At 38.7% G+C, this 26,458-nt stretch overlaps 1 protein-coding gene across 7 annotated transcripts in view; it reads left to right on the top strand.

The window, feature by feature from the left end:
• The window catches only part of megf10 (multiple EGF-like-domains 10), a 94,178-nt gene that overhangs the window by 8,290 nt on the left and 59,430 nt on the right, over positions 1 to 26,458 (top strand). The window contains exons 2-5 of one of the 7 annotated variants that reach the window (XM_059357814.1): positions 5,791 to 5,920; positions 13,011 to 13,112; positions 13,729 to 13,829; positions 15,826 to 15,918. In XM_059357814.1, the coding sequence (XP_059213797.1) occupies positions 5,802 to 5,920; positions 13,011 to 13,112; positions 13,729 to 13,829; positions 15,826 to 15,918 (415 nt within the window). In that variant the 5' untranslated portion in view covers positions 5,791 to 5,801. Of the gene's footprint in view, positions 1 to 5,790; positions 5,921 to 8,360; positions 8,373 to 11,055; positions 11,293 to 12,265; positions 12,302 to 12,343; positions 12,360 to 12,644; positions 12,822 to 13,010; positions 13,113 to 13,728; positions 13,830 to 14,423; positions 14,480 to 15,825; positions 15,919 to 26,458 lie in introns of those variants that run through there. The other 6 variants (XM_059357816.1, XM_059357813.1, XM_059357818.1 and 3 more) reach the window with 6 other exon arrangements.

The raw sequence follows: 26,458 nt of genomic DNA, 5'->3' as shown, positions 1-26,458 counted from the left end.
AGTGTGTTCTGAGTGAGAGGGACATCTGGAATACTCTGCTTATGCTGCTGTCCCCAGAAAACTGAACTCAGTAGAGTCCAGACTAGGGCTGCACAGTTAATCGAATTTTAATTGTGATTTTGGCCACCATGATTAAATTAACCTGAACGTCAGCGATATTCCCATTTTAAAATGCGGCTCTCCTGCATATCTAATCAAGCACTTTCTACACCAGAAGTCCACCAACCACCAGGGGGCAGGGCGGTTTTCCCCCCTAAAAAAAGCCTGGTTGCTGATTGGATAGAACGCTAAGCAGGATGTGACGTAGTACTCTACGCCACAACAACACGCACCATTTGTAAAAGACGACGAAACAGTGTTGCCAACGTAGCAACTTTGTTGCTATATTTAGCCACTTTTTAGACCCCCTTAGCGACTATTTTTCAAGAAAGCGACTGGCGACAAATCCAGTGACTGCTGTTATTGGCGACTCCCTCTTACTCTTCTTAAAGAGCAGCGGGCGCCGGAGGCTCGTTAAGAAGAGTAAGAAGGAGTAGAAGCGGCACAGTCCTCCTGCAGCAGTCTTTCCCAGCTGCAGAGTTTGAGGGGACATTAACCCCTTAGCGTCCAGTCTGCAAATTGCTTATAGGCTAACAGTTAGCTCTGTAGCAGTACAGTGTGTATGTGCTGCTGCTGCAGGAGGTGTTCACTTAGCGATCTCTGTTTGTTTACAACAAGCACCAGACACTCTTTACACACACTACAAACTGTTCCTATTGTTTGCTTAAAGGTAGTGCAATAAAGATACAGATGTTTTCCCTAACATGATGAATAATCATGATTAATTATCTTGATTACAATATTGATCCATAATAATCGTGATTATCATTTTGGTCATAATCATGCAGCCCTAGTCCCTGGCAGGTGTCCCTCTCCTTAATGAGTTGAATCTCACTGTCATCAGTTGTGGCTCCCTCACCCCTGGATACTGCAACCAGGTGTCCTCCACATGGCTTCATACCACACTGGCAGCATTTTTAGAAGTAGAGTGTGTTGCCTGTCTGATTTTGTTGACTTAGTTATTTTTCTCTGCTATTTTTTCTTCCAGTATAAGTAAGAAATAAAGCTATCCAATTAAATGGTTTCTTTAAGTCTGCTTTTATCGTGTTTATTGGAATGTCCTGCTTAGTTGTGCTGTGGCCCACAAAGTCAGCAGAATTAAAAGTCCAGCAATGACGGACATAGATCACAAATTTGTGGCTGTTTTGTTGTTAGAAATATCAGTATTTCACATACAGTGCTTGCAATGCACCACAACAAAAATATTTTAATATGAGCAAAGAAGAGAGCGGCTTCTGAGACGCTTCTGAAATGCAGTGAATGCACTGATGTGAATCTCTAATCCCTTTCATAGTACCGTCCAAAATGTCCGGCTATATTGCCGGAAAGATCTGTGCCGGCTTTTCACCTTAAGGCGTTCATACTGATCCTGTGAAGGCGTGATATTCGTGCCCTTTCATATGCAGTCCAATGTCGTAGAACGAGGTGGGAGAGTAGGGGGGAGACGATAGTCAGAGCAGCAGCAGTGCTGCACAGTAGCCCAATGCTAATAGGCTAACAGTTAGCTTTGTAGCAGTACAGTATGTATGTGCTGCAGCAGCATGTGTTCAATTAGCAACCTCCGTTCGTTTACAACAAGCACCGGACACTCTGTGCACAATTAGAAATGCCAGTTTGTTTAAGATCAGCGGCAGACACTTTGTGTGCAGTTAGCATGCCGGTTTGTTTACAATAAGCGGTGGACGCTGTGCACAGTTAGCAACGGCAGCCGCAGTTATTGTGCAGCTGCTGATTCGATGACTGTCGGACCAAGTGGGAGGTGTGTGTTACACATCATGCGCAATGTCAAATATTCCGCCTTGCCTGGATTGCCCGATCATAGTGGTTCTGCTTCCAACACTGCAAAAAAGGTGTGTCTAAAAACAAGATAAAAGCACGAAATCTGAGGGAAATGATCTTGCTGCATGGACAGATAATTTCACTTGACAAGCATGTTAAACGCTTAAAATAAGAAATTAACTCTAAAAAAAAGATAAATTGTCTAACACTTCTAAATCTTACGTGTTTTTTTCCATCATAGTAAGAAACAAATAATTGTCAGTGCACTCTGCTCGGGCCAGTTCATCGCTGCTTGTAGCTTTAATTTATCTGGTTTTTATCTGGAGTTAATTTCTTATTTTAAGTATTCAACATGCTTATTTCTAGATTGAATAATCTTAATTTAAGAAATCTTGTCAAGTGAAATTATCTGTCCATGCAGCAAAATCATTTCCATCAGATTTAGTGTTAGTGTTTTTAGACACACCTTTTTTGCAGTGAACAGTCCCACCAATTTTCCCCCTCTGTGACTACCTCTGGAGGAGGAAAATTGGTGAGATCAGTTGATCCCGGCATCTCGCTTCAGGCGCGTTCATAGTACAGCAAGATGTTACAGAGCCGTAAATGTCCCGGCATGAAACGACACTATGAAAGGGGCTATAGAAGCTTACCTTCTCTATTGGTCAAAGCATCTCCATACTGAGAAAATGTCTAATTATGAAATACTTACAACTCTAAACTATAATAGAGTTGGTATACTAAGAGCATAGTAACATTAGTTTGCAAAAGATACAAACATTTTCCCTTAGTTTTTCATTCACCATACTCCTTGTGATGCAGCTGTTAACGTCATTAATGGTCCCCATGCAGGAGGTAAAGTTAACAAGCTCATCTACACTGACATGCCAAGCTAATAACACTTAGGTCACCAGTTTAAAATGTTTATATCTTGCCTTTCCTGTATCTACTTTAGCCTATTTTTGTCCATACTCTGTGTATGTTTTGTTAAAGTAATGTGCACTCATTTAAAAAATACTATATATGCTCATATATTGTGTACATGAATGTATATATTTGAAGATAATGGTCACTGTAAATAATAGATTACTGAAGTGTGAACTGAGACATACCAGAATCTTTTTTTTCTTCTTTTAGAATTAACATTAATGACGTTTCTGTACAAAGACTATGTAACAGTAGAACAGGTAGAGAAGAGTCATGAACTGACTCAATAATATCAGATATTCAGCAATATGTATTCAGGGCTGCCAACGTGCGAATTAATTGGAGTGAGATGGTAAAATGACTTCACAGTACATGTTCACAGTCCTGAACACAAGTACATTGAAAAGTTCAGCATTTTCAACATTTGAAGGAATATATTCATTAATCTGATATCTGAGAGTTTAAAAATGAGTTGCATCTTTGAATGGACAGTGTTTTAATTTGAGAAAATATTGCTGAAATATGGGTGTTTCTTTGTCTTTTTTGGCTGCTCCAAGTACAGTACCGTAACGGCATGAAGAGGTGCGCATCAAAATCCAAACAGCAGTTTGGTTTATCACAGTGTTTTACTTTGTTTCTGTTGCACTGTGCTGCTCTATCGCAGCAGCCATCATAAGCTAATAGTCATATCATATTTGTCAATGATGCTGCCTATGACTATTCCTGGAGAGTTTTTAAAACAATCAATTTATGTTTTTTTCTCTCCTTTTTCTTTTTTTGTGGATTGGCTTCGTGCTGATGAACTCAAAAGAAATTTTTAAGACAAAACTTTTTGTTTAGTCTGTTCTGTTAAATTAGATAGATTTGTGTTTGTATGTATATGTATTTTATTTTTTTCTGATACAGATCATAAAAGGTAATAAAACATTTAATTATATAGAAATAAAAAAGGCAGGATTGTAGCGGGAAATCTTTTGAATGTGTTGAATTGAACAATCACTTATTGTTTATTGTTTGTGATGTAACCTTCTGTTTTTGTTTAGTTTACTTCTTTCTGCTTAGCCTTGTTTGACTGTCCTCTGTCTCAGAGGAAGTCCACATAGGTGATGTGACAGGACTACTGATGCCCAGGAGGTTTTGTGAGGCTGTTTACTGGGCAGACAGAGAAATATGCTCTGCTGAATAGCTGAGAGTAACACAGAGGCCGGGGTGTAGGACACACACACACACACACACACTCGCACAAGGACGGGGTTTTCTGTGTCTGTCCCTGAATGCACTTTACCTCTGAGATGTCAGTCAATCACAGTTTGCTCCACTTGCAGCAACACAGCCAGTGATTACAGACTGACGGTGATTTTAGATGAAACATTATAAAAGAGAAGGGATCTAATTGACCTCAGTGGTAGTTTCGGCCCACTACCGTAAACTTCATGGGCATAAGGCTCCTGGGGCAAGTTGTGCTTTTAGAGGTCCCAGGTGAATGAACCCTGAAACCACAAGCAGTTTAGCAGTGGTGTGCTCTGAAAGCAATTGTATGACCTATACTGACTAAATACATGCTTGAAACTAAAATATCAAAAGTTACAAAGCTGTTTCATCAACACGTTTAAGTATAAAACTGCTATTTCAAAGTAATAATTTCTTATTTCAAGCATAACTAAGAAATCATAACTTATACATAAAGTTACCTCTTCACATACTTAAAACAAACAGCCAGATGGAATCAAGTGTTTTATTATCAATGAAACAATAGAAGTGTGTATTGTTGTGTAGTATGTATGTAATTAACTAGTACATTGGCACATAGCTGTAAATTGACACTTGATATTTAAACATTTAACATGAAACAATTAACGACAACAATTAAAAAACCACTTGTTATTAGTTAGAATACACTAATTCTAAGGTATTTTTGGGTTTGTTAAGATTTGATATTTTAACTTGTTTTGGAAAGTCTTGACAAGCCAAATTTTCTTGTTCCATCGGCAGATAATTTTGCTATTTTTAAGCAAAATACACCTACTTTTTGTACTTTTTTCTGCTTTTTGAGAGGTGGCATTTTGCAGTGTAATCATCTGGTGTAGCAGCAACTTTACCTAAAAACTGGTTTGCCTCAAAGAAGTTCTTGCAAACTGTTAAGACAACTCAGGAAGGGAGGACAGGCTTAGTGTTAATTAGGGGAGGAGAACTGCTGACCTGAACTGGGGGTTGAGTGGAGGAAAGAACACCTTGGGGAACTCCTGATTCTGACCATCGTGTCCTAGAGTAGAGTAGAGTAGAGTAGAGTAGAGGGGGTAGAGTTTGAGAACTTATCAATTTCCCTGGCAGAGGTCTCTGGGGTATTCAAATAACTGCTAAGTTGCCTTGTGAACTTTCACAGCCAAGTTGAAGCATGTTTTTGCTAACTCAAAGAAATATAAGCTGTTACTAATTCTTCTTGTTGTCACAAGTTATTTACCCAACAGCCAAATTAATCATAATTTGTAGTGTTCAAAGATCATTTCTGATTTAGAGAAGTACCACTCATCATCACTGTGCAATTGACATTAAGTTTAATTCATATAAAAAATATAAGCTTCTCAATTTAATAATTTTAGGATCAAGTAGCTTGTGAAAATAATGTGTGATAAAGTCATTAACACAACTACAGATGTTATTATCAGTGTCAGATACATGAGACATTCTTATGTTCAGGCAGGAGATTTTTCATTATTTTTAACTTAGATTTTGAAAGCTGTCTTGATTCATTGATCATGTCTCTTTTAAATGTTAAATGTTTATTTAAAAGTAATTAATGCACATGCATAAATAAAAGCCTTCACTCTTCCTACTTACTGTGTTCATAAAAATGTATCCAATTTGGTGAAGGGTGCTTAATGAATCATTTTTGCTCACCTTCAACATCAACATACAACACATAATTTTGTGAAACTAAAATCTTCCAATGCAGAAATCTAACATGTGTCCTTTCCTCTTTCTCCCCAGCTCTGACTGAGATGGCCATGTCACTGCGCTGCCACAGGACAGTCATATTGGCTGTGGCCTTCTGTTTCCTGCCTTGCATTACTTCCTCCCTCAACCTGGATGATCCCAATGTCTGCAGCCACTGGGAGAGGTCAGTCACAATGCGGCAATCATTTCTCTAAAGCCTCTGACCTCAGGGGCCTGTGTTACAAAGACATCTTAAGTTCCCACTGATTTCAGTTGGCATGCTAATTAAATCTGTTGTGTACACAGGCAAGTAGCAGGTAAAAATATATAGCCATGTTTTGACTAGGGGGGAAAGTGGCCACCGGGAAAGTCTCAGGCCATTCCCTCTCAAAAGTCCGCTCACTCTGCATGTTTCCATTACAAGTTAGCCCCCAGAGGGATTTAGAGACTCTGGAGGTGACGTATGGTTTTTGTTGCACAACGTCAGTAGCTGAAAGCAGCATGGCTAATTATGCACAGAGTTTCTACTGATCATAAACATAGTGATTGTGAATTAACGACAGAGTATCCGGTGCTTGTTGTAAACAAACAGAGATCGCTAAGTGAACACCTCCTGCAGCAGCACATACACACTGTACTGCTATTGAGCTAACTGTAGCTAACTGCCACTAACAAATCCAGCGACTCCTTCTTACTCTTGTTAATGAGCCTCCAGTTGCTTTCTTGAAAAATAGTTGCTAAGGGGGTCTGAAAAGTCGCTAAATTTAGCAACAAAATTGGCAAGTTGGGAACACTGCTTTGCCGGCTTTTACAAATGGCGCGTATAGTTGTCGTGTAGTACTACGTCACATCCCGCTTAGTGATCCAATCAGTAACCAGGCTGTTTTCAGGGGAGAAAAAAAGACCCTGCTCTTCTACAGGGACTAAAAAAGTCCCGACAAAAGTCGGCTCCGGACTGCTCACATTCAAATTAGGGGCGTTTTGGCAAGTGAGACCCGCCTCATTCAGGGTATTGTCCGGCTATTACCCGGTAGTGGAAACAGCCCTAATGATAGAACCACCTAGTCACCAACCAGAAGATCAAAGTTCAATATCAGGCTAACGTCTGTGTGGTAGCTAATACTCTGATCGACTTGAGCCTGGTGTGACAAAAAGCAACACACTAATTCATTTGAATTAAGTTAGTCTGTCTGTGCAACATCATCAGGGTTTTTCCTGGCTCCAAATGATGTGAGGTGGAACCATCGTGATCATGTGCACACACGTGCATGTGTACCATACCATCACTGGCTCAAGCAAACTCTCTCCAAGCAACGTATTAGTTCTCGTAATTTTCTGATTGAAGAAAATGACAATTTTCATGTTAAAGCATATCATGTTAAGGCAATATTAGTTCTTAAAATGTACTGAAGTAGCAACACATGAAAGTATTTATGTTGTCAGTGCAGGCAGGCGGGTCACAATGTCAGATCTGTGCAGAACACTGGAACAAAACATCATCATCACAAGAGTATGATAAAAACATCAAGTTTCACACCCAGTGGTTTCTGACATCTTGACAAATACTACAGCAGCAGAAAGCAATGCATTTCCTGTCACCATTCAGTTCAGTTCTTCTCTGTCTTCCAGTCATTTTTCACTCAGCCTGCCTCCTCCTGACTCAGCCTGTCAGCCACTCCCTATTACCATCAGCCCAGCTCCCTTCGCCTTTTCACTCAGCTGCCTCTGATCACTAATCAAGCCACTAAAAAACTACTTACTTAACGTTACTTCTTGATGCCGGACTTTCCAGCAATTTATCTCGAACAGATTTTCTTTTTTCGACCCTGCCTGCCTCCAATCTACCCGTCTCACCTGATTCCCAGATAACTCATCAGTCTTCTCTCCCTGACTTTGAATTGTTGCTGATCCTGCCTGTCTCTGATCTACCCTTTCGCCTGAATCCTCTGCCAGAGATTTTACTAAGTGCATCTCACTTGTTGTAATGAAGAATGATGGCAGATCTATTTTTAAAGGAACTTAATCATAGTATATAGTAATATATTCTGGTATTGGCATAAACAAAGACAATATCAATGCTATTTAGATATTCACATGACACAAGGCTGAGAAAAACAAAAATAATTTTGTTTTTTATTTTTTTCCTTTCTCAAAGTGCACTCAGGACTAAACATGTAAATAAATGGTAACACTTCATTTCATGGGTCTGTAATTTCTTCATGATTTTCTATGATGTTTCTTGAAAAGAACTATATAAGTAGACACGTCTTGTAGGGAAAAATAAATGTCCTTGAAACTAACGCTTTATTTCATTTGTTAATTAATTAATTAATTATCCTTAACCGCTCATCCAAACTCGGGTCGCGAAGGAATTGAGCCAATTTCAGCTGACACTGGATGAGAGGTGAGGTCCACCCTGGACAGGTTTCCACAACTGACTATTACAGGGCAACCACTGATGCTCTCATTCACTCCTACAGACAATTCAGAGTCGCCTGTTAAATCTAAGCTGCCTTTCTTTGGACTGGGGGAGCAAGCTGGAGGACCCGGAGAGAAGACAGAATGGCACGGGGAGAACATGCAAACTCCACACAGCAAGAGCTGCAAGCTGGATTCAAACCTGCGATCCTCTTGCTGTGAGGCAATCGAGTGCTAACCACTTCAACACCATGCAGCACCCGCTCTATTTCAATCAGAGAAAATCTTCATTCTTTATTCATGTATTGTTGTACATTGTTTTACTTATTGTTGAAACACTTAGGCTACATTTACATCAGGGATGGGCAACTTAAATGCTGAAGGGGGCCACAATTTTTCATGGACACTACCACAGGGCCACATATAGGACCGTGCACTTATCCAGATATGATGAAACTGCAATTTTAAATATGTTTACAGTGCAGTAACTTGACATATTTCATGCTCAAATGCATGTATAACAGTATAAATAGGAATACAAAAGGTTTGAAGCAAATACAAAATAACTGTATCATAACTTACTGTGATTTCTTTTTTTTTATCAGTGCAAGAACAGCAGACTGACATTAATTGCAAGAAGTAATTTTGTGCATTTTTACACTGCACTTTTAAGATTTCATGCTCAAATGCATGTAGTTGTACTGAGGGCCACTTCAGGTGAGGGTGCAGGCCTTATGCGCCCCCCGGGCCTCCAGTTGCCCATCCCTGATTTACATGATGACTGTCTGAACAGAAGACGCAAAAGTGGCGTTGCGTCTTCACTTTTTATTCAGCGTTTAGATGAGTGTTTTCGGCAGGAAATCTGCGTGCATACGTTGACGCAAAAGTGTGTGGAATTCAATTGTATGCATGCCAGATGGCATCACTTAAAGCGATAAGAGCATCTTTGGGCATGTGGAAGTTTTCACGCCACGCATTTTCATCAGCTACTCCTTCCACAAAGTTCTCCACCATCCACTAGATCTCCCAGGTCTCGTCCAAAGCCGTCTGGCTCGCCACTGACCAATTGGTGCGAAACCTTAAATGTGATAGAGGTAATGTTCACTTATACTATCTGTACATATCCTGTACATTTGGTGGAAAGACTCCTGTAAGTTTATTAGAGCTGCTAGAGCAGCTTGAATGTCCCACGCATGGAAATAATCCCACATGTTTGTTTATTTCCCTGTACTGGAGCATGTATGTGACGTAAACGCGTACGTGACGTGAGCAGATCTCAGCAGAGTTTTGTGTCTTGGCAGTGTAGACGGACACGCTACGGTGGAGCGGATTACAGTTTTACACTCTGGAGGTGGTTTCACATTTTTGTGTTTTAAGCCCCAAAAACGCCGTCAGCGTCTAAACGAAAGGCACTTCTGATAAAATATTTTTGTTGTTTTTAACCGCAAGCGTCCTCGTGTAAACGGGGCCTGACTCATGTCATTTTAACTGAATACTGTGCTGATATTTGGCCAGATTACATAAACTTGAAGATGTAACCTATTTTTGAGATATTTCCTAGACTACACATTTCATTAAACAATTCAATAATCAGTAATATTATAATATTAATAATCAGTAATATATTCAGTAATATTAATAAAAAAAAGGATAATGGAAATAATCATTAACTGCAGCCATAAGTAATACAGTAAGTAAGTGAAGTAAAAAATGCATGTCAGAGCCCGTGGGAAGACCAGTTCACGAGGCAGTCATAAGGTAGCTTTGGTCCCCCCTCCCCCCAAAGTCTTTCTGATTGGTCTGTGAGACACAATTTACAGGCCACAGAGTACAGTAAGCAGTGGTACACATAGCGTACCAGAGCCAGGGGGGCTGCTCATATCTAATCCTGCCTTCATATATGATATGTTTATTAGTTTTCAACAGAAAGGACAAAAACACAAAACAAACAAGCCAACAAACATTTGGCTCACATATATATTAAAATCCAAATCCATGCACTGCAAAAACTCAGCTCTTAAAAACAAGGAAAAAAGTACAAAAATTAAGTTTATTTTGCTTAAAAATAGCAAAATTATCTGCCAATGGAACAAGAAATTTGTCAAGACTTTCCAAAACAAGTAAAAATATTTAATCCCAATGAACCCACAAATACCTTTGAATTAGTATATTGTAACTAATAACAAGTGCATTTTTCTTGATTCTAATGAAATACACGTGACCTATTTTCTCAATATGTTGAAAACTATTCTTGAATTAATATGGATGGAAGACATAGTTTAGTGTAGTGTAATTTGCTTTGTATAGCTGTTCAAACATTGGTGTTACATGTATTCCCAAATAAACAAAACCTTCTGGCGACCATTTAAATGGGAAAGGAAATGGGGTTTTAGGTGTATGTTTCAGACGAACTAATGGCATCACTTCCGATTTACTAAGATTTAGGCCGTTTTCACACCTGAAAGTCCGAACCAAGGTCCGTGTTCTGTTACGTTGTATACATTTGGTCCTGTTAGTTTTGGTTTCACACTGCAATAGGAATAATGGACTTTACAAGACAATTCTACTGGACACGTCATCTCCCTGTGTACTTCCGCGGCTCATTTTGTTTTGGTTACGCTGCGTTGTTAGGCCGGCAGGCATCTGACCTCAGTGTTACTTCCTTAATGTGTTCACACAAAATGACTCCAGCGAGCCACCTTTTACCTGTGCTAATACTTTTGCTGGTCTTTTGCTACCAGCAGCACCAGCTTAAATGAGCAATACGTGAGAGTGCTTGGTATTCACAAGATGAGCCTCCTCATCATGCGGAGAAAACGGCTCGCAATCCTGCCAGTTACGTCTTTTCCTGTACCGTAATTCAAGAGCAGAAGAAGAAAAAAAACTTCCTGTCATTGATACGAAGGTCCGAACCAGAGTGGGAATTTCACGACGGCCATGGTCGTCGTTGCCCCTCACTTTGGCCTTGATGCCCTGTTAAAAAATGTTCAATTTATGGCCAAGGTGGCCTTTGCGCCCCTGTCAAAGTTCCAGTATAAACACAACGCTAGTGACGCGTGGTGGGTTTATGGAATTATACAGCCATCCTAGTGGTCAAACCCCGACCCACTCTCTGTCCTTCAGACATGCGCAGCACAGGTAATCTAGCGGGACAAGCTGTTTTGATATGTTGTAACTGAAGTATGTGGTAGTATTTGACAGGTCTTAACACTTACGTTTTTACAGAAAGTACTATTGATAGGTAAATACCATTGTATTAGCCTATTTAAAGTCGACTCGTTAACATTACATTTTTGCTTCATGAAAATTAGCGATAGCTAGCTAGTCGGGGTAGCGCTAACATCTTCCCTACCTCAGGGACAAGGGGTCGACATTTAGCTGATGTAAATTTCACCTCAGAAGGTTCCTTTTTAATGGAAGGGAGGAGGCATTTCTCTTTCCTTACTCTTAGATGAACTCAGGCAGGAGATTAATTTTGCCATCTTTTCAAAATATATGCATTTGCCACCTTTTCAAAACAGGTTCATTTGTCATTTTCCAAAAAGGTTCTTTCTAATATATTTAATATAGGCTATTTTGCACTGCACTGTGTCAGGAGAAAGTGTATCTCTGATACTTCTGTGTTAAGGTCACAGTGGTGGCTGTTGCCTTTCTCTACCAGTATTTGTCTGTACCTTCTCACTTCTATGGCCAGGCTTTGCACACTGTTTCAGCCTCTCTCTCTCACTCACATTCTCTCTAATGCAATGTTTTACAATACATGTTTTTAAATGTTTTTGAATTAAAACAAATGTTTTAATACATCATTAATGTTTCTTGGTGAATGAGAATGTTTAGGTATTAACCAAATGGTCTTTGTGCCCTGTCATGAGGCCTTTGTGCCCTTAAAAAAACGTGAACGGGAAGGCCAAATGGCCTTGCCCCTAAAATGACGAAATTCCAAGCCTGGTCCGAACTATAAAAAAAGTTGTTTTCACACTGCAAAAGGTTCGGACCTTGGTTCGTTTGGTCCGGACCGAGACCACCTCTTTTGGTCGGACCGAACTTTGGTCCTTTGGTGTGGACCGTGCTCCGCGGCACCTTTCACACCTGTAATTTAGGTTCGGATCAAACTGAAACATCCTAAAGTCCGGACCAAACGAGATAGGTGTGAAATCGCCCTTATTCTGTAACCTGAAAAAGTAGTTGTTTCGACTGGACCTGAGGTAGGTTCAGTCAAAACAACCAAAACGTTGTCAGCATAAAGAGTAATCTTGTGTTGTCTAGTGGCCATGGTGAGACCATGTATGTATCTCTCTATCATTAAAGCTAAAAAAATGCCCCAAAAATATCTTTAATAATGGACGTAGTCAGCGTGATGTCCCCATGGGGTTCTGACTAACTGATTAATCCAGGTGTGTCTGATTATTGTTGGTCAGGCACACCTGGATGAATCAGTTTGTCCAATAATGGCAGACAGGAAACAAAGGAGCTGGCTGAAGTTCAGGAAGTAGTGCAGCTGTGCATAAAGCCAATTGTAGTTTATAAGTGGTTGACAAGTGGTGATTGTAGCTTTCTTGTACACCTGTCTTAAAATGGAAGGGATACTGGAGCTTGGTTGGGGTGGTGGGACAGCTCATGGCGGGCGCCGGAAAATTTCCCTTATTTTCAAATCCAAAACTTGACAGGTATGACTTTCACACAAAATGGACATGATGGAGAAAAAAGAAATCTTCTTCTATGCACCCTTAACACCCATTGCATTGGCTCTGTACACTACCTCACAGCTTAAAATGAGACCTTTGCTTGTGATGTATGAACTTTCAGATGTTTGTCACTGTAACATCTCCCTCCTGTCTCTCATTCTGTGCTTTCAGTTACTCTGTGACAGTGCAGGAGTCATACGCCCATCCCTTTGATCAGATTTATTACACCAGCTGCACTGACATTCTCAACTGGTTTAAGTGCACCAGACACAGGTAAGGACCACATTCTGAGGCCCTAATGCAATTTGTGTGTGGAGAGGACCAAACCATTTCTTTTGCATGCTTTAACCTAAGGACTGTACGGTGGACTTTCCAAAGTACACCACAGTTTTTTTAATAACCTCCCACCCTAAACTTCTTGTCATGATGATATTGAAGAAAAACCTATTTGGGGAGCCGTTTGTCTGTTCCATACTGTTGCACCTCTTCACCAAAGTGTCCGTGTGGCATCCCCTCCTTTCTGGGCGGTGTCTGTGGTGTATTAAGGTTCCTTGACAAATACAAAACACAATTTTTCCGACTTTTTTTCCCTCATAAATCTGCAACTTTTTTCTCGCAGATTTGCCACTTTTAATCTTGTTAATTTGTGACTTTTTTCCTCGAAATATTACCACCCTCCCCCAAGGTCCGTATTTTTATTTATTTTTTTATACTTGGCCCTAATACGCCGTCGTACTTAAGCATACAGTTTTAAATGTGCACAAAAAGTATTCAACTGATGGGCCCACTAGTGTGGGAGATTTGCTGGTTTCAGCTGTAGACAGATAGATATGATGGACATGAATGCATAATTAATACAGACAACTCAGGTGTTCTTGTATGTGTGTAGAGTGAGCTATCGGACAGCCTATCGAAGAGGAGCAAAGACCATGTACCGGAGAAAGTCCCAGTGCTGCCCAGGCTTCTTTGAGAATGGAGAGTTCTGTGCTCGTGAGTACGCACGCATGCACCCACGCACCCACGCACTTACAGTGGAAAATGTAAAAAATCACCTCTACTAAGTCCGTAAACAGTCATATTGTCAGAAATTGGACTGAAACCGAGGGACACACTGGATTTGACACCATTAAGTGATATAGGGATAGTAGTTGGTATTGGAAGTGGGGTTGTGTGGTATTTACCCATAGTTGATGTATAACCTGCAGTAGATGATAGTCTGCACATTCCCAGATTGGAGAACCAGACGCGGCAGGCAGGAAACAGACTGCAGACAGGGACTGTCACAAAACATGTTTTAACCACCTAAACAAAGGCCCACCAGTCAAGATAAATTAAAGCTGCGAGCAGCGATGAACTGGCCCGAGCAGAGTGCACTGCAAATTTCTTACCAAGATAAAAATAACTTTAGATTTAGAAGTGTTAAATCATTTATCTTGTTTTAAGAGTTACTTTCTTATTTTAAGTGTTCAACATGCTTATTTCTAGATTTAATAATCTTATTTTAAGAAATATTGTCGCATGAAATTATCTGTCCATGCAGCAAGATCATTTCCCTCAGATTTAGTGTTTTTATCTTGTTTTTAGACACACCTGTTTTGCAGTGAGAAAACTGAAGAGCACGACTCAGCAGGAAGTAACAGGTGTGAAGCCACAGTGGCCAGTGGCAAAAGCAACAACTGTTGTAAAAGTAAAAGGCATCAGTATTAACACACAGGCCACTGTTATAGTGGTGTTACTAGTTGGTAAAAAAAGATATAAGATGTGTTTGCTTTGCTGGGGAAAAAGACCACAGTTTGATTCATGCTGGGGCTGTGATAATGTGCCCTGGGAGATCAGAGGGGAATTTATTTTGTAGTGAATAGGCTCTCTTGTATTAGCAACTATCACATGTTGTTCTGAGAATCTCACCGAGATCCTGAACAAAGCACTGAAGAAGGGAGGATTTGCCAGATACTCCAGGCAACATGACATTTCCAGATGGGAGTCAGACTGGAAAGGATGTCAAATGACATTAAAGTTAAATTTTGTACATTTTCTTTTGATGGAGTCAGTGTGCCTGCTACACAAACTCACTGATGGCAGATGTAAAGATTTAGCAACACAAATCTTCTTCTTCTTTTCTTGTGACTTCAACTCTTTCTTCTCAATTTGACTTTTTTTCATGATTTAGACTCTTCTTTCTCATTTTGACTTTTTCATGTGATTACGCCTTTTTTCTCGTTATTTTGACTTTTTTGTCCTTATTTTGACATTTTTTTATTTTTACTCGACTTTTCTTTCTCATTTTGACTTTTTTCTCTTGACTTCAACTTTTTTCCTCGTTATTTTTTCTCGTTGCTTCTTCTTCTCCTTCTTCTCAACATAGTTGAGTCTTTAGTAAATAATATTGGACACTTACATTGATAAGGTGGATTAACACTACTTAAATAGATTTTCTGTTGTTGTTTCTGTTTTTTGAGGCACTTACAATATTTCTTCATTGTGATATGCATGAAAATACCACTAGTGCAGTTTCATCAAATAACTATGATATAGTATTAAGAATCAGAGGCTTCAGGCTCAGGTGCTTTTTTTTTCTTTTTTAGAACAAAACCCTGTCTTCAAGAATACCAGTATATGTGTGGACAAGGCTTCAGCTTAAACCAAACTGCTCTTTTGAAAGCAATCTTGGTATTTTCCAGTGAAAACCATTTACAGCTGAAAACAATGATTATTTAGAACTTAAGTGACATACTTTAAAACAAAGTGGCCCATTTTTATTTCTAGTCAAGTCTGGAGACATGGGAGTCCCACAACAGAGTCCAAGTAGAGGTAATTCCTAAATTTACTACATAAGTCAGATTTAGCCATGACTTAATCTACAGCTTTGTTAAAAGGAAAGTATAAACTGAAATTTGAAATGTATTAACTCCCTCATGAATGACTTTTAATGCAGATTTCTCTGTGACTGTACTGATCCCTGTCTTCCTGTCTTCTCCATGTCCAGCTCATTGTGCAGAGAGCTGTGTTCACGGCCGTTGTATGGCCCCCAACACCTGCCAGTGTGAGCCGGGCTGGGGGGGCTCCAACTGCTCCAGTGGTAAGTCCTCCAGCTGTTGCTGTCTGTGTCTGGTTTTCTGTGAAAGCACTCTGAACTCACAAGAGGAAAAACAGACTGTGGTATCGTCTTACTGACTGCTGCACTGTGTCACAGTCACAGGGGCTAAACGGCCTGTTTGTTCTCATGGCTATGCTTTTAAGACATGCATACACATACAGTACTTTTCCTCAAGTACAACACTACTATATATATCTATATATATATAATTAACATTTATATTAGTGTTTAAAATAGAGAGCGTTGTGAAGTATAAAATAGTTGAAATTAGCTCAATCAAACATACATTACAATATCAAAATAACAAATAAATCGATTATTTCTTCAAGTGGGGTATTTTTATTTCTATTTCTATTCGTGAACAGAATAAAAAAATGTGTGATACATGTGTAAATCACTGAGCTTCGGAGATGATGTTTTAACTTCCAGACTTTATGTTCAGATAGGCTGAGGCTCCTGAGATTAATATCCATCCAAACATCTCAATCAGAAAGTGCTAACTGTGACTCAGCTAGGGCAGGCCATCCTTTAATCACCTGTCCACATGTGGAAGAATGCTTGATCAAGACACTGAAAACTAAGTTGCATGCCAGCGCCCTCCATAGCAGCTCTTACACCATCAGTGTATGAATGTGTGTGTCAATTGGTGAATTAGTTGTTCAGAAAGGTAAAAAGGTGCTCTATAAATGCAGTCTACTTCCCAAAATGTTGAACAATTTCTTTAAGTAAAGGATTTGATTCTTCCTTCTCCACTTTGCAAAAGATATGCTGTAAGTGAAGATCTGCATTGAGTTGATGTTAGTGTTGGATGTATTTATGTATAGTTGCCCTGCTATTGTAGAATGTGTGTTCAACAATGCTGTTGTTGGTCAGTTTATCCAATTATGCCAGATTGGCATGACATGTAAAATGCAGAATGCTCTTACCAAAAAATGGCCCAATAAGGGCTGTTTCCGCTACCGGGTAATAGCCAGACAATAACCAGAATGAGGCGTGTCTCACTTGCCGAAACGCCCCTAATCTGAATACGAACAGCCCGGAGCCGGCTTTTGTCGAGACCTTTTTCCTCCCCTGAAAACAGCCTGGTTACTGATTGGATAGATCACTAAGCAGGATGTGACGTAGTACACTACAGGACAACAACACACGCCATTTGTAAAAGCTGACAAAGCAGTGTTCCCAATTTAGCGACTTTTCAGACCCCCTTAGTGACTATTTTTCAAGAAAGTGACTGGAGACAAATCCAGCGACTCCTTCTTACTCTTCTTAACGCTTGTTAACTGCTCAAACTGCCCAAAATTTTGCATTGAAATGAATGGGACGGCCGAAAAAAAAATGAGCGAAAAAGAACAATAATTGGAGATTTTTAAACGTCTACTTCTCCAGCATAATTTCACCTAAAGACTCCATTTTAACTTTAAACAGTAGACACAAGTCTTGTGTAATGGTGTATTAATCCACGTTGCGATAGGTCATATAGTTTTATATCAATCCCTGTTCAATGACCATGATCATTTTTGGAGAAATTCTGAGATTATAATGGGTGTGTATTGCACGGAATGTTCATGTCACAGTGTGTGACAGAGTGTAGAAGGAGAGAAAAAATTGTCAAAAAATAAATTTGAAAACTGAGCTCCAGGCCGCAAATTCCACTCTACAGAAATAATTTACACATAGAAACGTAGGAAAATGTGTCTTCTCACTCACAATCCTCTGGTAAAGCTGTCAGAGTTATAGTTTGGGCATAGGATGCACAGATCGCTACCAACAGGCACCAACAGCCTCATTGGCTCCCATATTAAAAAGGCAGGAAGATTTCTGAAAAAGGGGATGTAACAGTTTTTTAAGATCGCTCTAACAAAGCTATTTTTTCAATTTTCCTAAAAAACCCCATATGTAGAATTTAGGAAGAACTCAGGACGCTCAAAGTGAAGTCGGATCAATCAGGTATTATGGTTTTGCCAAAAATGCTTTCTGTTCAAGGCCAGAAATTCCAGTCTGTCCACCTCTGGCTGCTGTCACTGTGCCGGAACATTCAGGTGGCCGTTAATTCTGTTGATTGCTTTGATCTAATTGCCTTTGATCTTTGATCTGATTGCCTTTGACCTTTGATGTGATAACAGTTACAGATACACACACACACACACACACATGCGCGTAAGCACGCACACTCCTCACACATGCATACATATATGAGGGGCATTTTATGCCAGCACACTATACTAAAACGCGTGTACAGCGCCTATGCGATGACATCAAACGTCTAACGTGCGCGTGTAAATTCCATTCACTTTCAATGGACAGACAGGCGTCACGTAGGCATCACGCAGACGCTGTACACGCGTTGTTGCACATACGCCTACGTGACGGCTGCGTGACGGGTGAACTACGCCTCAAATACGTGACATGAAGACCCGCGTGACTGTTAAGTACAATTCTACATAGGCGTACAGACACGCGTATTGCGAGTACACCAGATAACATGGGTGACGGGTGAAAAGTGCCACTAGCGAACGTAGTGGACGCCTGTGTGTGTGTGTAACGCCTGTAAGCCTATAACAGTTCAGCTGTTACACAGAGTCTCAGCTTCATATGGTATTGTTTATAAGAAAGCACAACTTATAGATGAAGAGAAAGACTATCTCGTACTTACCAGATAAACTTAACGTTTTTCCGGCCAAAACCGGAGGCTTAATTAGCCTGTTTTAGGAGTGAAAGTCAGCAAAATGCAGCTTAAACTAAATGTTTTACCTCATTAGTTAACTACGAATGTCTGTAAAACATAATGGGACTGTGCATAAGTGCCGAATTGGGTTAAACAGTGTAGATATAAGGTCCGATGGAATCATATTGTGAACGGACTGCTGTCCACATGGCTACTGAATATTCATTAGATAGGTCCGCATGGCTACTTAATATTCAGGGGTGACAGCGATTACGGCTTCTGCAGGCAGGTAAACCTACCTAATTACAGCTGGTGCGTAATGAACTGTGTGTCCGCGCGCGAAGCTGGGAACTGGCTGTGAGCGTTGCACTTTACTATTAGCCTACTATTTTTAAGTAGCTGAAATTATTTTAATTATCCCTTTCACCCTTGCTATCATTAAATATCAATTCGATATCATTCAAACCTAGAGAGAGAGAGAGAGAGAGAGAGAGAGAGAGAGAGAGAGAGAGAGAGAGAGAGAGAGAGAGAGATTTCCTTAACAAGAAAATAAAAACTGGCCTGAAAATAATAGAAATATCCTGACAGCTCTGTGGGGGCTTGGAGTTCATCTGTAAGTTGTGCTTTCTTATAAACAATACCATATGAAGCTGAGACTCTGTGTAACAGCTGAACTGTTATAGGCGTACACGCGTTACACACACACACAGGTGTCCACTACGTTCGCTCGTGGCACTTTTCACCCGTCACCCATGTCATCTGGTGTACTCGCAATACGCGTGTCTGTAAGCACGCCTATTAATCAGACTTTATGCTGGCACAGGCGACGCATTCTAGGCGTTTAAGTATAGTGTGCTGGCATAAAATACCCCTCATATACATATGCTTCAAACACACGCGCACACACACAGACAGACACACACACACACACATACACAGGTAACTTTATGTGATTTTAATTACACACACACACACACACACACACACACACACACACACACACACAGGTAACTTTATGCAATTTTCCCTACACACACACACACACACACACAAATGCACACACTCCTCCAGATACACGTTTCACACACACACACACACACACACACACACACACACTAAATGTACTAAACACCATATCTCTAACAGAAATATACTGTAATATTTAATGGTAAAATCTTTAATTCATGCACCATTTATAAAGTATTTTCTTGTCAATTATATGGCAGAATAGTGTTTCTTTTGATGGAAAAACTTTTTATTTTTTACGGTAAAATATAGAATAAAATGACAATTGTATGTGAAATCAAAAGTGCTAATATAATTTTACCGTAATATTATAAAAAGTTGCACTGTAAAGTTCTGGCAACCACAGCTGTCGTTTTTTTTACCGTAAAAACAACAGTTGTTTTTTTCTTTTACAGTGTACAGACGGTGTCCACTCATTGTCTGTTATTTTTGTTTCTTCTTATGAATATGTCCCCATGCGGGCTTATATAGTGATATGCACAAGAAGCCTGCAGGGTGTGCCCCTGCCATCTTCAGTTACAGCCTGTAATAAAGGAGCTTATTGTTGTGTCTAGGACACGGGGTTCCCCTGGGCCCCACTAGGCCCCAATAGGCCTGGCTTGTCTGTCTGCTCTCTATTATAATTAAAATTGGGAAAAATAAATTATTGCCGAGACTCAATTGCGTGCATAATCTTTGTCATGTTTCAACCACCAGTGTACACTATTGGTGGAACCATTGATGAAATTCACGTTTGTTGCTTCGGTTCATTACATTTAAAAAAACAACAACATAAGGAACACAAATACTTCTTCAATGTCTAATTATCAATTATTTTAGTGCAAAGAAAAAAATAACTCTGTTAGAATGTTAAATAAAACATACCACATAATCACAATTCCCAGTCGTGTCTATTTATAATGTTTGGAAATTACTGTGTTGCTGACACTGAAATTCTTTTGGGATTTTTGCCCTGTCTGAATCTGCTTGGAGAGAGAGAGTTGTTTTATTCTGCAGGGAGACAGAGTTGCTCTTTCCTACCTGACTGTATCCTCTACGCACTGTCAGTAGACACGCTGGAGTGATGTCTTTGTAAATGTTGGAAGTATGGCCACTAGCACAAGCAACACATGTTGAACAGGCCTTCTTCCCCCCAATAACTTTACTGAAAGTCTGATTTCTACACAACCCTCCTTGACTGAATCTCTAGAATGTACTATACAATACATTCATGCCCCGAACCGTGACAAGCAAACCGAACAGATCACATATATTTTTATTTTTTTTAAATTGTATTTAACCTTAATTTAACCAGGAAATATCCCATTGAGATCAAGAACCTCTTTTCCTCAAGGGAGCCCTGGCCAAGAGGCAGCAAACACAAAAAATAGTTACAACAAACCACAATTAACAGAGAACTGTGTCTGAAAACAAAATTATTCAAACTTTATGGACAACTGTGTAGTTTTGGGGCAACAACAGTGCTTATAACAACAACAACAACAACAACACACACTGACCCTCATTTATCAAACAAGTGTAGAAACGAGCGCAAATCGAAACGTATATTTTGTCTTACGTTACATGTGATTTATCAAACGATCATATCTCTCTAATCACATCGTGAGAATGATCGTCTCTTTACTGTTTATAAATGTGGTGGCTGGAAACAAGCGTCATTTAAATACCACGTAGTATATAGAGAGTTTGCCACACCGAAGGACGCAATACGGCCAAAAGGAGGATCCCCCCCATTGCTATTTGCACCATTACAAATAACAATAGGAGTGAAATATTTTACATTTGGAGCACAGACTTAAAAGAGTAAGAAGTATGTTCTAGTCAGAGGAGCGTGTGGCTGATTTGAAATATATTATGGTTAAAGAATTTTATGGTCACAGTATGTATTTATTTTGAATTATGTTTTAATGATGAATGATGTAGCCTAAACATGTTTTGGTTTGTCACCATTAAAAACGAAACACCACAGAGTTTTATCAGCTCCAGGCATCGATACAATAGTCTAAGATCAATTCTCAGACTCAGACGTGTGGACTTCACACTAACTCAAACCTGCAACACAAGCTGAGAGCAGACTGAGATCTGATCGTACCCTCCGCTCACGTCCACATTGATAAATACCGAGCCTTGTGTAGAAATGATAGTACGCCCACTTTACGCTCACTTTCTGTCGAACACTCGTTTGATAAATGAGGGCCACTGAGTCTACATTAAAACAGATGCACAGAACATCACATTATCCTTTATGTTAACCTGTAGATGCTTCCTGGGCTTCATCCGTCCGTCCATATCCGTTTATTTCGGTCAATACATGTAATTTAAACAGAAGTAACAAACCAGAAAAAAAAACCATTGATCGAAGTAAACAATAAGTAATCAGAGAAAGAAAATTGATAATAGACACTTGGACCGAAAAGGCTGAAGCATAGCTTATTACGCCTACCCTGTTACAACTCAAGTAAATTTAAAAATTAGAAATGTACAATCTGTTATTTATTAATAAAAGAAATAAGCAGTCACAAAAGAGAGAAAAGAAAGAAGCTGCTTGATTTTTCTTTTTCCTTTTTCTTTCTTCTTCCCCTCCCCTTCCTTCCTCTTCTCCTTTCCCTTCTTCATCCTTTCTTCCTTAAAAAGAAGAATAATAAGAAAAAAATATATAATAAAATTAAAAAATAAAGATAAAAGACAATCAAACATACAGAACAAAACAAAACAAAAATAGTAGCCGCATAGAACGTGTCACCACTCATTACTCCAACTTAAATTAATCATCCTTGTTTTTAAGTAATTTTTTGAATAAGTTAATGGTATTGCAAGTTTTTAAGTCTTTCTCCAATTTGTTCCATAAATTAACAGCTGTTACCGTGGTGCATCGTGATTTGGTGTTGGTTCTGGTTTTTAACTTTATAAATATACACACCCCTCTGAAATGATAATGGCTTATTGAACATTTTCTGAATACAGTCAGGTAGCATGTTGTTGTTAATTTTGAACATAAACTGTGCTTAGTGACTCTTCTTAACCTTAATCTCTTCCTCCCCACTAACTACTGGTATGTGTCCCTGGGACAATGAGTGAGTCCAGTCAGTCCCTAGATCAATACCAGGCTGGCCCACACAGACCACCTGAACTCTGCTCTGTCACTATTAGTGTGTGCATGCTCGAGTGGTTGAGAAGCTGCTAATTTCCCCACTGACTGACGTGTTGTTACCATATGACCTGTGGGAGAAGTTCTCAGTCAGTCTTGAGAGGACAGTCCTTAACCCATAAGAACCCAGATCTATTTATCCTTGAAGGAAAATGATGGGGGATATACCACAGACCAAGTGGACCACATGGAACACATTTATGATGTTTTAAAAAAAAAAAATACGACCCCTAAATGTCAAAGATCTGTGATGTGACATAAACGTTACATTGGGCCTTTATGGAATTTATGTTCAATGGCGGTTCTAGGGGGGCTCATTAACAAAAATGATATTTAAACATTCAAAACCTTTATTTTAGCTAAAAGTCTCATTTAAGTATATTTGGAAGAACTACATTGATTGAAACAATGAGACTTACCAACATTAACAATTATTTTTGTACGACAATGACATTTCTCATTTTTGTGCACAATTACTTTTTAATTTTGAAAGTGCAGTACAGTGAGAATGATCTTTATATTTATCTTTTATTGCACAATTAAACTATTATACAATGTACACATTATGGGTTCCTTTTGTGTACAATGAGATATTGTTTGAACAAAAAATAGGTAAGAAATGTTCAGTTGTTCATCGTTATAAATTGATCATTTTATTATTAATTTGACATAGGGGCCACAGCAGGGGCCAAGGGCTTCTTCACAGGGGCCCCTGTAGGCCTGTGTAGAACCGCCACTGTTTATGTTTATGATATTTCTTATTTTAAAATAAATAAACTAGACACCTTTTCTGCTTACAGAAACACAAATTTGCCTTTTTCTTTGCATCTCCACAACATATATCAAAAGTGTGACAGGACAGGATTATTTTTGTTTATATTTGGTCAAATGTACTTTAAATTTAACAGCAGAGCATATATTAATTTAAAATAATTTGAACAGCGAAAATTGAGTGGTCTAATACCATTTTTGTCATTGTGACAAATACATAAATTAAAAGCCCGATGTGACGTACACGTGATATTTTTGTTACTTGTTTTATATTAATTTGTTCTGGAAATATGGTCAAAACAGGTTAAATGCAATACAGGATATTAACGGATTAGAATTGTTGAATGGGTTTTACCTTAGCCTAGTAACAAAAAATAAGCTTTTGAAATTAGCTACTTTTTCACATTTCTGTTTCTAGTCACAGCCACCTTTTGAAGAAGTCACTTCTTGTCACAGTCACAAAGTCTCACTAAGGGACTTAATGAGTTAATGTGAAGCATAAAACTGTATATTGGAGATTCTAGAACATTTAAAATGTTTGTTACACGCGTGCCACCATGGGTTCTTATGGGTTAAGGCACACAATTGTGAAGATTTTATATATGTTTTATGTATAAAAGTTTTTTTTCTTTAGGAAGAAACATGTAAGATAACTTACACATGACTTTGTGCAGCTGCATGCTTTCTATTTTTCCCCTTAGACGGTCTGAGTCCGCCCCTGCCTTCAGTTACGTGTCTTTAATTTCCTCAAGAGCCACCAAAGACTCTGAGGCATTGACTGAATTTTACAGGTCAGCGGGCCCCAACAATATGTCTGAGAATCAATTTGGGGGCCAAGAACAGGAAATGGGTTAGGCTGTGTTAAGGGGGTAGCAGGAATAATAGGAGGAGAAAATTGTGTGGTAGGAAATGACCTGGGGCGCTGGAGCTTGTGATTTAGTACACATGATAACAACACAAGATGCTCAGGAGGCTTCAAGTTCAGCTGTGAGAATATAGCAAAAACAACAACATGTCCCGTATGTCTGTGCAAGATCCTCTTTTCTGTGTTTTAACCAACAGACTTGCAGTTCTTCACTTTGTCATGCTTTTGTGAGCTGACTTCACAGCACATCACAGTTGTTTTATTCAACATGATTCAACCAAAGTCACACAAATATTCTCCAATGTACTGCTCACTGTAAAAAATGCTAAAAAGACCGTAAAATAATAAATGGGTTCATTCAGTTTCAGTAACAACGGAACACCGTAAATCTATATGTCAGCCAAAACAGTATTTTTTACAGTTTAAAAAAACAAAACATTACTCCACTGTAAAAAACACCGGCACCATGTGTATAACAAAAATATACTGTAATTATATATACAAAGTTGAATATCACGAATAAAGATGAAAGTAGCAAAAGACAAAAACTTATATTTCTGAGAAAAATAAATCAGATATTCTTTGAGATTAATTTGCATTACTTTGAATGTGTAAGTCACCACTGTCATTTTTGCATTTATCTTTTGTAAAGAATACTTTTTCTCACTGTTAAATGTACTAAACACCATATCTCTAACAGAAATATGTTTATTGGTCAAATCTTTAATTTATGCAACATTTATAAAGTATTTTCTTGTCAATTATATGGCAGAACAGCGTTTCTTTTGATGGAAAAACGTTTTATTTATACGGCAAAAAATGGAATAAAATTGCAATCTCAAACGTGAAATCAACAGTGCCAATATCAAGTACCTTAATATTAAAAAAAGTTGTACTGTAATTATTACGGTAAAGTTCTGGGAACCACAGCTGCATGTTTTTTATTGCAAAAACAACAGTTGTTTTTTTTTTACAGTCTACCTACAGGGCCACCTGGTGGAAAACTTTTGTTAGATTTAATAAACTTAGGGTTCATCGCAAAACATTATTATGGGTCCTTGTTTCCTTTACTTGCATCTCTTCCTTGCTTCTTAGCTCTGCCCGTGTAAGACATGAGCATGAAATGAGAGGATAGACAAATCCTTGGTTAGGAAATGGTACATAATCATTTACTCCAATTCTAAACAACATTTTATACTCATGACGATTGAGCAGCCTAATCACCTGTCACTGTCATGCTAATTAAATCCAACACAGACCCTCTACATTAGGGGTGTCAAACTCAAATATACAGTGGGCCAAAATTAAAACTTGAACAAAGTTGCGGGCCAACATTGATATTAATTGAAAAAATGGACCTAAACAAGTTCAAACGAAATGGAACAAGCAAAGCTTGATATAACTTAATATTGCAAACATGCAAAATCGAATTTCAAATAAAAGAAAACAAACACATCAATAGGATTAATTTCTAAACTGCTTATAAAATGTAAATAAAAATCGTATGCCTCTTTCTTTATATGCAGCCTTCTTTAAATTTAAATTTAACAGTTATCTTTTTCCACAGGCTAATAATAAATGTAAAGATAAATTAACAATAATAAACCAATTGACTAATAATAATATCCTTCAATGAATGTGCAACCATTCAAGCCCATGCCTTGGACTAGCAAGAAAAAGTGCATCAAGACAATTTAAATTGTTGCTCAGTTTGCTACACACTGATCTACTCTGTGTTCAAGACAAAACACGAGCAGAGCATTCTGGGATTTGTAGTATTATTTGTGCTGTATAATACCGGCAGGCCAGCTATAGTACTCATTTGGTATTGCCTCGTGGGCGAAATATAATTATACTGCGGGCAATATTTGGCTAGAGTTTGACACTTATGCTCTACATCTTAGTTTTTATGTTATGTTAACCCTTTGATGCACAACATGGGTCTAAAGTGACCCCATATGAGTTTTTATGTTCTATATCTTTGCAGTAAATTATTTTCATCATTCAGTATTTCAAGTTTTTTCTCAATTAGTTTGTTTTTGATCAT

Source organism: Centropristis striata, chromosome 19 (genome assembly GCF_030273125.1).
Source record: "Centropristis striata isolate RG_2023a ecotype Rhode Island chromosome 19, C.striata_1.0, whole genome shotgun sequence".
Classification (NCBI taxonomy): Eukaryota; Metazoa; Chordata; class Actinopteri; order Perciformes; family Serranidae; genus Centropristis; species Centropristis striata.
This window is presented reverse-complemented; position numbering and strand designations above follow the sequence as displayed.